Source organism: Myotis brandtii, unplaced genomic scaffold, assembly GCF_000412655.1.
Source record: "Myotis brandtii unplaced genomic scaffold, ASM41265v1 scaffold247, whole genome shotgun sequence".
NCBI lineage: Eukaryota > Metazoa > Chordata > Mammalia > Chiroptera > Vespertilionidae > Myotis > Myotis brandtii.
The window spans coordinates 919,158-930,379 of NW_005359352.1; the positions used below are offsets into that span (position 1 = coordinate 919,158).

Sequence of the window (11,222 nt, forward strand, 5' to 3'; positions counted from 1 at the left end):
CTTCAGCGTCGGGTCTCACAGGTGAGGCTCCAGCTGCCGTTTGAGATCTGGACCCGCCCCAGACCTGGCAATGGAGAGCTTGCCCGGGGACTCACCCGCACTTTGCTGATGGGGTGGTGGATCCCCTCGTTGCTGCTCACTTCCTTCAGGGTCACGGGGTAGAACTGGCCCTTGTTCAGGTAGGTCATGGTGCTGTCTCCCGGCTTCTGGCGAAGCGATTTGGAGGCTTCCAGCGTGTACTCGAAGTTGTTCCTGAAGAAGAGCAAGTCGCAGGTCGGACCGCTCCCTCGGAAGCGCCCCCCACACTTTAGCTCAGTCTCGAAGCGCTGCGGGTGGATGTGGGAAACAGCAGGCCCCCGGGACACGGCCCACTGACCACGTCCTCTGACCCAGAGCAGTGGCTTTTCCCCTGGAAATCTAATCTGAGCAACACAGAAAGCCTCGTTTCACCCCCGGGGGACTACAGAGGCCTGTGGAAATGCCACGGAGTGATGCTCACAGGGAGAAGCTGGGAGGCGGAGAATATTCCAGACGCTCATATGAGAAAAGGACTCTGGAAGGAAGCCTCACGGGACAGGCTGCCAGCAGAGGTGCCAGCAGGTGGCCGGCAGCGCCCCGACCGCATTAGCTTTGCTCTGCACAGCACTTTCTGGCTGTTCTTGCTGTCATTAAGGGCCCTCAGACGGGCACTCCACGGTGCCTGCATTTCCTGTTACCTTCGAGCGCCATCCCTAGGGCCCCCTGCAGTTGTCTCATCACCTGTCTAGGTCTGGGGTTGGCAAATTACACCCATTTTTATGAATAAAGTAAATCTGCTTGTGTAAGTAAGAGGTAAAATGGATGGAAGACAGCCACGCCCTCGGGTTCGAGTCATCGGCAGCTGCTTTTGTGCTGCGGCAGCAGAGCCGGGCCTTGCGACACGGCCGCACGGAGAGCCTGGAGCGCTCACTACCTGATCCCGCAGATCGGCCCACCCCTGGCCTGGACCCTGGAGGCATGTGAGTCTGACTCCTGCCCCCTGAGGCAGGCCTTTACGGGAAGTCTCAATTCCCATCAAATCCTAGACTATTATTTTTTTTTAAGTCCTCAACTTTTAAATACAAAATTTTTAACGTCAAAATATACACACACAAAATAAATACATGAAGCAAAATTATAAAATGAAATCTTAAACTCTTTCAGAAAAATCCGAAGGTGTTGATATATGTTCATAACTAACTTGGGAAATACCCATATTCCGAGTGTGAGATGCCCGGTGGTGAGATTAAAAGAGGTCATCAGGTCAGGGAAAAGCTGGCTTATTTACGTTATCCCGAGTGAGGCTCATTAAAAAGTGGAAGCCGTTAGCCCCCTGGTGTCATTCCTAAATCCTCACGAATGATGCCTCTGGAAGCAGATCTGGGACCTCAGCTCTACCTGAAGCCCTCCCTCTCCTCTCAGCTCCACCGACCATGACCACCGTCACAGAGGACACCCAGGGAGAAGCACGACACCGAGAAGGAGGGGCATGGCCGCAGCCCGCGGCTCCCACGAAAGCGCGAAGCACCGTCCTCAGCAGAGAAAGGCATTCCTGCCCCGGGAACTGCAGCGAGCCCAGGAGAAAGCCCGCGAAAGCCACCTCTGATTTTCCAAGATCAGATCATCAAAAAGGAAATGTCACAAAAGCTGAAAGTTAAAAACCAAATGAAAAGACAACTATTACCCAGAAACACTGTCAAAAACATAGTCCTCTGAGTTCATGCCAGGCATCCGCAGACTGAGGTCCGAGGGGAAGAAAACCTGAAACATCAAGGTGATGAGCCACAGCTATTACCCCGGTGCCAGGCTGCCCGGAGGCCAGCGTCTGGGACAGCGTAAGAGCCCGTGGCTTACAGCAACCCACTACTCGTTCAACATTCGCTTGAAAATCAAAGTTTTACCTCTATGAAAATTTAAAAGAGAAAATTAAAGAGAAAAATATCCACTTTATATGCCCCCCAATTAAGTTAAAACCATCTATGTAAGTAACCCACAAAGTGTTCCACTGATTCCCCTCCCGTCTTCCCCACACATCCTCGTTCTGTTCAAATTCAAGAACCTGCAACCAATGTCTCAGGACCCTTAGGAGTCAGCGCCAGCGTGGCACCAAGTTCAGACAGGGTGTCAAGTTCACACAGGCTGGGTGGACTTTCTCAGGAGCGTTACTCCTCCACTCGCCTCTCCATGAGCAGAGACACCCCACCCGCCACTCCCTGCCCCACCGTTAAATACAGTTTCAAACACCCTCGGTGCCTAACTTTTACCTGAGCGCGACGTTCATCACCCTCAGCCCTCAGAAGTATTTGCAGTTCATTTGTAAATTTCACACAACACACTTGCCATCCGGATCCACCTGCCTCCCTGACAAGACTACCAACCCAGCAACCACCAAACAAATAAATACACGATAACCCATTTTACACGAAGACCAGTTGCAGGGAGCTGGTTTTGGTCTAGGACAAAAGCCGAAAACACACTAGGGATCTCTCTGTTGTTGATGACAAACCGCCTGTGGGGTTTCTCTTTCTCCTTCTCCAGCAAATCACGTAGCTGAAATCATAACTGTTAACTCAGCTGCTGGTAAGATTAGCCGTGTGCCCCCGATGATAATGCCTGGGTTTATAGGTTTAGTTTACAAATTACAGCCAGGGGCCTTTTCTCTTTAAAAAAAAACACACACCACTTTTGTTCCTAATCCATGCACTTCAGGCTGAGTTTCAGGCTTACATAACAAGGAAGAGGTGGAACCCGATACTTATACAAACACAGGGCCGTCTCAGGAAGATGCGGTACCTCCTGCACGCCCTCCTTGAAGGTCTCTGAGAAAGTGGAGTCTGGCGTTCGCCTCTGAGCATTTGGGGGCTGAGCCGCCGAGCTGAACTGGTCGGTGTTGAGGTTCCGGTCGAAAACCACCACCCGCTCAGTGGGCTCGGGATGGTACACTGCTGGAGGGATCCCCACAGCAAAGCCGTGCGGCTGCGTTTCTGTCTTGATGGAGTGGGTAGGCATCGTTGCTATGGAGACGGTGACGGTTGTGTCCGGAGCGGTTAGATGGCCTCTCTTATCGATGCCCAGTGGGTTGCCGTGGGGAAGGACAATGTTAAACGGCACGTTTTTCAGAACCTGCACTCTGTTCTCTCCGGCAGAGATGAGGGGCTGCTCAGGCACATTCGGCATGCTGTTTCTGTGAGGAGAAAACCTGTCTCACCGCGAATACAGTACTTGGACAATTTCTATTTATTTACTTATTCATTCATTCATTCAAAATCGTCACCTGAGGATATGTTTGTGTTGTTGTTGTTGTTTGTTTTTAAATATATATATTTTTATTTCAGAGAGGAATGGAGAGGGCTATAGAGATAGAAATATCAATGATGAGAGAGTCATTGATTGGCTGCCTCCTGCACCCTCCTACTGGGGATCTAGCCTGCAACCCAGGCAAGTGCCCTGACTGGGAATCAAAACCTGACCTCCTGGTTCTTGGGTCAACGCTCAATCACTGAGCCACACTGGCCAGGTAGGTATGTTTTTATTGATTTTAGAGACAGAGAGGAAGGGAGGGAGAGAGAAAAAACACATCGATGTAAGAGAGAAACATCGATTGGTTGCCTCGCATACACCCACTGATGTTTCTCTTCCTCTCTCTGAAATAAAAAAATGTTTTTTAAAAAAAAGTTGAAGAAGACAAGAGTAGATTAAACAAGAGGAATTATGTTGGTAACTGTTCCAACATAATGGTACGTGTGGGTTTATAGTATTTCTCTACTTTTGCTGTTTGAAAATTCCCATAATAAAAAGTAAAAATAAAAGCCATAAGCCCTTTGCCAAGGGGTAATTATGAAGATTAAAACAGCAACACGGAAAATACTAAGTAGAAGAATGCTCACTACCAAACGCCATCTGTAACTACCATCACGACCACTTAAATATGCAAGCAGACCAAAGGGTAAACAGACTCCGTAGGCACAGTGGGGCTCCGAGTGGGCATTCTTTCTCTAAAAATGTTCTATTCCTTTATTACTAATAGGACACAGGGCAATTTTTAATGTTTTAAAAATTTTAACCTTCACCCGAGGATATTTTTCTACTGATTTTTAGAGAGAGTGGAAGGGAGCGAGAGAGACAGAGAGAAACATCAATTGGTTGCCTCCCACACATACCCCAACCAGGGCTGGGGATGGAGCCTGCAACCGAGGTACGTGCCTTTGACCAGAATTGAACCAGGGACCCTTCAGTATGCAGGCCAACCCTCTACCCACCGAGCCACACCGGCTGGGGCAAACACAGGGCAATTTTAAAGGTACATTTAAAAATTTTTTATGGCTACAACATCAAGCCTTAATTTAATTTCCTGAAAGTTTTAACCTAAAACATTTTTAAAAATAACTTCAATAGGAGTTTAAAATACAGTCGAATTTACTATTAAGTTTTGCTTAATTTACTATTTTAAGAATTTACTATTAAGTTGTTCAAGATCGTTGGTGCTCCATGTTTTTAATGGACCCCCCCCCCCCCCCGCCCCCGAGTATTGCTGTAAGCCACATCCTTCTGAGAGAACATCCAAGACAAACAAGCAAACACTCATGTTGGTACGAAAAACACTCCTTAGGAGGAGAGAAAGGCACCACCTCCACAGGCGCTGGTACCTTCCAGAGCGGCGGAGCCACACCTGGTGAGAGGCGAGCCAGTGGACACCTGAATGCAGACACTCAGGGCCCAGCGCGCCTGTCTCTTCCACTTGCACCTGTTCATCTAACAAACGCTCGTCTCGTTTCCACAGACGCCGGCATTTCTCAAGAGAACCGCTTCGTGCTCTCCAGCAGACATTACCTTTTGCTGTGATCTGCCTCCGGGTGCTCACCGTCGGCCTTGGCTGTGGATGACCGTCTCTCTCTTGGAACCTGAGATAGTGACACACGTGACAACAGTTCAGTCCTTACTCCGTGAAGTGTAGGCACAGCCCCCTTCAGCCTCCCCACCCCCAGGCTCCGGGGGAAGGAGGAACGGGCAGTGTCTGCCCCCCAGAGCTTCCCGTCGCTCACCGGGTGGATATGGAAAAGCCAACTCGTGCTTAGCTGCCCAACAAACTCAGGGGTCACACGTCTACTGCCCGAGTGTGGGCTTCACCTCTTAGAAGGAATACCGCTGGCCTGGTTTTATCCACTGACCGACATAATGTAATAGACGGGAAGCTACTGAAAACACACGGGGCTTTCAACGTTCCCGCTGCTCCTCGCTGCTGCTCTTCCTTTCAGATCGAATGTCAAATCAAAGGGATCGGTCACGTTAGCAGTGCCTCCCAAGAGCCAAAGGCTGGCTTCGAGTGATCGGTTTCCTTAGATACTTTGGGACGATCATGGTCCATTACCCAAAGGACAAACCGAACCCAGTTTGCTCTATTCTTTTTGTTATTGTTGTTATTAATCCTCACCAGAGGATTTTTTTCTATTGATTTTTAGGGAGAGTGGAAGAGAGAGGGAAAGACAGAGAGAAACGTCGATGTGAGAGACACACATCGATTGGTTGCCTCCTGCACGCGCCCTGACCAGGGCCTGGGCCGGGGAGGAGCCTGCAACCGAGGTACGTGTCCTCGACCAGAATCGAACCCAGGACCCTTTGGTCCACAGACTGACGCTCAATCCACTGAGCCAAACCGGCCAGGGCTATTCTTTTTTCGATTCTGCTCTTCTTTGCATAGGCGGTGAAAGTAGGCAAACCTTACTGGGAGTACTGCAGACATCAACCCAACTGAGACTTACTCTCAACGTGCACTCCAACATGGCTAAGATTTTTGAAACTTATTTTAGCTTTGAAGGAAAAAAAAGTATTGTTTCCTGTATTAATAATGTGCTTTTAAAGCTTTACCAAAGTTGTTAAGTAAAAATGACTGATGGTTACACTTAAAAAAATGAAACAGGTTAAGTCAGTTCATTTAAAAACAAAGAACCCGACGCCTGTCAAAAGCAGCTTGACATAGAGCACTACAAGGATGGTCTCCCTTAATGCGCAGACACGAAAGCTTATCTTCTCCCCAGACGTAAAATACGTTTAGGACCCTTTATTCAAAACACACACACATACACACGCGCACACACACACACACACGGCCACCGCCACTAGTATGGCATCAGTCTTCCTGGCACTCGCAGAAGTTTCAGTTATAAATATGTAACTTCAAACTTCATAATTAGCACTTAGGAACTTACGGCTTTTACACTGATTGAGTCAATAAAGCAAGCCATCAAAAGAACAGATTACATAATAAGTTCCACTTCAAGGGGACCCTTCGTGGCTACACTGTCCAGACAAGGGTTTCTCCCAGCATCATTAGTTACTACATAAGTTTCCATTCATGGTCAGAGAAAAAAATGCTGACCCCACTCCCTGAAACACAAGTTGACCACATGACCTCATACCAGAAAGTAATTAAATCCTTTGTGTAGGTCCCACCCTAACTTTGATGATCACACTATCTCCTTTGCTTCCCATCCGCATTCGGGAAAGGAAACAGCCAGAATGTAACAGAAGGCAGGCAACTGGTCAACCAGGTGAAGCATTAAGGAGCGAATGACCCTGTTATTTTAAGCTTTCTATGGGTTTGGAAGTTTTCAAAACGAAACGATGGCAAAAATAAAGTGTCCTAGGTAGCCGCCCCAGAGTATCTGCTATTGGTCAGAAAGAAGAATTGCCATGTGAATCAGCAAGCACAGCGCATCCCCCGGGAGACGGCACGGCATACCGAAGAGGATCACTTTGGCACGAACCAGCCCAGGCCTGGAATCCTGGCTGCAGCAAACACGCAGTGGTTCTCCACCTTGGCTGCACATTAGTGTCACCTGGGAATCTTTGTAAAATCCTGATTTCCGGGCCTCATCCTCCGGAAATTCTGTTTCTTTGTTATGGGGTGAGGCCACAACATGAGTAACAAAGAAACAGATTTCCGGAGGATGAGGCCCAGAAATCAGGATTTTAAAAAGATTCCCCGGTGATTCTAATGTGCAGCCAAGGTGGAGAACCACTGCTAGGGTGTGACCTGAGAGCTTCCGTTTTCTCATCTGCAAACTGGGGGTAATGCACATACGCTGCCGGGACTCTGGAGGCCTCAGAGTAACATGCACAGTGTGAACACGTCTGGCAGAGTCCAGGGCATCAGTGAGTGGCAGCCAGAACTGCTAGGACAGGAGGATGATACAAAGCGGTGGTGTCGCCCGGCCGGGGTTGAGCATCAACCTATGAACCAGGAGGTCGTGGTTCAAACAGGGCACAGGCCCAGGTGGCCGGCTCAATCCCCAGTGGGGGGTGTGCAGGAGGCAGCCAATCAATGATTCTCTCTCATCACTGATGTTTCTACCTCCCTCTCCCTCTCCCTCTCCCTCTCCCTCTCCCTTCCTCTCTGAAATAAAATATATATATATAATTTATTTATTTATATTTAAATAATAAAAAATAAATAAAATAAAACCGTATGAAACTCCAGGCAGAGGACAGACTCTGTTTAATTAAGACTCATCCGAATCTCTAGGAACAGGAAACAAAATACATCCTGATCTGAGGACTAGGAAGTCCAAGACTAGAAAATGTCGTTTGTTGGTTTTCATGAGTCCTACAACCAAACCAAGCCCAATCGAAGGCTTATTCTATAACCTCATTTCGGGAAAAGAAAATCACTTCGATTACGTCGGAATGAACGCTGCCGCTCTGACAGCACCGAGAACCGATTCCGGTCAATGCTCCACCTCAGTGAGACACCCACCATCTTCCTTCACGCGGCTTCGGCTTCAGAGAGCTCGGGACAGCCGGCCACCCCTCCCGTCTGGAAACAGCCCTTTGATTCTAGGATCGGATCGGAGATGCTCAGCTTTGAACCGTAGTAATTCAAAGCCCTCATTAAACTATTTATAGTCACTAAGAAGCAACTTGCACGACATCCTCCCAGCAAATGACTGTTTTAGGTGCCGCTGAGGCAGGCGCACGGCGCTGTCGTTAGGGGGTGAAGGGGGGCGCACCGACCTTGTAGTAGTCATAGAGCAAGCCCAGAGCACTGTCCTTAGGGGTGAAGGGGGGCGCACCCACCTTGTAGTAGTCATAGAGCAAGCCCAGAGCACTGTCCTTAGGGGTGAAGGGGGGCGCACCCACCTTGTAGTAGTCATAGAGCAAGCCCAGGGCGGCCGCGCTGTCCTCGTCGCCGTTGATGCTCATCATCGCCTTGGTGGCTGCAGTGAGCGGGTTCTCCAGGAAGGACTTCCAGGCCTCGTCCTCGCTGGTGTAGGAGCGCCGCTGCGGGTACAGTGCTTCATTCTGAAGAACCAACACTGGCCGTTTGCTTCAGAGAAATTAAGAAAACAAACATATATACATATTTCTACTGCAAGGCGTCATAAGCTAATTTTTAAAGAACCAAACAACCAATCCATTGATGTCCCAATAGAAGAGTCCATTGTTTCGTCAATAACCCGATCAAGTAAATTAAGACAAGACCAGAAGCCCGGCCAGGCCGGCGTGGCTCAGTGGTTGAGAGTTGACCTTTGAACCAGGGAGTCCCGGTTGGATCCTGGTCAGGGCACATGCCGGGGTTGCAGGCTCGATCCCCAGTGTGGGGCGTGCAGGAAGCAGCAGATCAATGACTCTCTCTCACTGATGTTTCTCTCTCTCTCTCCCTCTCCCTTCCTCTCTGAAATCAATAATTATATATGACAAGACCAGAAGACAGCCCACTTAGTTGCAGGCCAATGGGTCACCCAGGAAGATAGAAGGTATTTGGGCAGTCAGGGAAGCTGCACCTAACCCACACGTGGGACCCAGGACGTATATACTCTGTGGCAGGGAAAAGAGATCCTCCAAGGAAATCCAGGCTATTTAAACACTTCATAGAAGCAAAACCAAGGACACCAAGCGAGGCAAAACAGAGCATTGATTCTGTTCAGAAACGCAATCAGGCCGTACCCTCTTAAAGAGGATATGTACGGTTCAGGCATCATGCTGCTACATGTTACTCCCTCCTTCTCCTGCTGATGCCATGCCTTAAAAACTCTCCTACCGCCAAGGAGAGGAGGAAGGGGCGGGAAGAAAAAGGGATACTACTCCGTTTAATCCTCCGGGGGATATGAGAGAAAATGTTCTACTGATTACCCGCAGATTGAGCATGGAATGTGGCCAAAGGGGACCGTAAATCAATAAGCAGGCATAATTTTCTGGCTTGGGAGTTAACTGTTTATCTTAGAGATAAACGCTTAAGAATCTACAACAATAAATGAAGCCACTGAACAGAAAGGTTTTTAAGAAAACAGGAGGGGAAATCTGGTTTTTAAAATCTTTACCGGGTTTCCACACCGGGCGAGACCTGTTTCATTTTAACACTGTAGTTTGGTGGGGGGGGGGAAATCCAGAGGAAAATCAACATAGGTCTTAGTAAACTCTTATAGAAGATTTGATTTAAGAGACTAAAGCAAACATGACTGACTTAAAAACTTGAAATGCAAACAGTCTCAACAACTGTGCAGTTGGCACTATTTAATAAGTCAATAAAGAGAAAAAGTGGAACACTCACTCCAGCCAAATGAAGTGTGTTGTTTTGTTTATTTAAGGAAAAAAAAAATTAAAAGTGTTCAGAACTGCTCTGAACGATCACTCTTCTAACAAGCAAACCTAAGGTCTCATTGCAACACACAAATGAAATATGTAAATTGCCTAAAGGTGACCCACCTACTCTAAAAGTGAATGCAGAAAAGACTGATTATCTTTTCAAGTCATCAACAAAGGTTAGGGCTTGGCAACCACCCAGGCCCTTTAAAAACAGATACAGATTTTTAAAACAGGGAAACACCTTTGAAAAGGGGGGTGGGGGGGGGGAATCCAACAACTTAATTTATCCTCAGTCGAAATTAGGTCTTATTTCAAAGCCAATGTTTTTACTCATGTCTGGGCATAAAGTCATGGGCGCTGGTGTTTGGTAGAAAAAGAAGTCTGGCGGTGGTGTACCATTTTAACACAAAACGAACACCAGGGGCTGTTTTGGAGAGAGAGGGAAAGAAAGACGCATATGGAGGGGGCATCCGCTGGGCCGTCGGCACAGAGCCCACCAGCCAGGGAGCCAGTGGTGCCTGGCGATGACTTGCTGGTGCTCCTGCTAAGCCAGTGGTTCTCAACCTTGGCTGCACATTAGAATCACCTGGGAATCTTTTTTTAAAATCCTGATTTCTGGGCCTCATCCTCCAGAAATTCTCTGTGTTTTTTTTTGTTACTCATGTTGTGGCCCCACCCCATCACAAAGAAACAGAATTTCCGGAGGATGAGGCCCAGAAATCAGGATTTTAAAAAGATTCCCAGGTTGACTCTAATGTGCAGCCAAGGTGGAGAACCACTGCGCTAAGCTGTTATTAACAGTGTTAATAGCCACTTCCAACAGATCCTGCCGGCACCTGGCGCGCTCCATTCCCATAGAGCTCGTTTCTCAGCTTCCCTTCTCCCACGCCCAGCCCACATGTGCAGAAGCCACAGAAAACGAAATGGTGTTTGCGAATGGTCTTGTGTGTGTGTGTGATCACCCTGACCGGGCCGCACATTTCCAAAATGTGCCCAAGGCCAAAATTCTGGCTTTGGAAATCTGCCTTATCCAAACGTAGACGTTAAGAAAGAACCATGAACCCGGCCGCCTTGGTCCCCTTTCTCACAGGACGCGCCATGGCTAGTCCTTGGGGCTCATCACTGCCCCGGGGGAGTCCTCTCCATACGTCCCTTAAGAGATAATTCAGAAAAACCCAGAATATCCACATGCAAGTCCTACAAAAGACGAACCTACTCAAGATCTATTCCGCACTTAATTAGCTCACCTACTCACCCAGAAACACAGCACGCTAAAAAAAAATTAAAATTAAAAAAAAAAATTTGGAACAACTTTATATTTACAGAAAAGCTGCCAAGAAAACACAGAGCTATCCCTCACCCCGTGTCCCCTAAACGTAAGCTCTTATGCCACCACCTCACGCTGTCAAAATACTTGTTTGATCACAAACTCCGAAAGGCGCCTTCGTCCGGTGCTCTGTGCTCGCCAGCGCACCTCCCCGCACCCCCGCCGATTCCGAGGGTTCGGCGCGCTGAATGGGAGCCCTTAACCCCCGCCCACGTCTCCACCTCCGTGTTCGCACTCGCAGGGATACAGCGCAGGACCCGCGGCGCCGCTTCCCCGCGTCTCCCGGTGGAGTCTC

The 11,222-nt window shown here is 48.5% G+C and overlaps 1 protein-coding gene across 1 annotated transcript in view; it reads right to left on the minus strand.

The window, feature by feature from the left end:
- GRHL1 (grainyhead-like transcription factor 1) overlaps positions 1-11,222 on the minus strand; it is a 38,580-nt gene that overhangs the window by 25,623 nt on the left and 1,735 nt on the right. The window contains exons 2-7 of the mRNA XM_005867237.2: positions 10,961-11,013; positions 8,155-8,341; positions 4,849-4,919; positions 2,812-3,202; positions 1,703-1,779; positions 96-252 (exon numbers count right to left, since the gene is read on the minus strand). Of these exons, the coding sequence (XP_005867299.2) occupies positions 96-252; positions 1,703-1,779; positions 2,812-3,202; positions 4,849-4,919; positions 8,155-8,341; positions 10,961-11,013 (936 nt within the window). The remainder of the gene's footprint in view (positions 1-95; positions 253-1,702; positions 1,780-2,811; positions 3,203-4,848; positions 4,920-8,154; positions 8,342-10,960; positions 11,014-11,222) is intronic.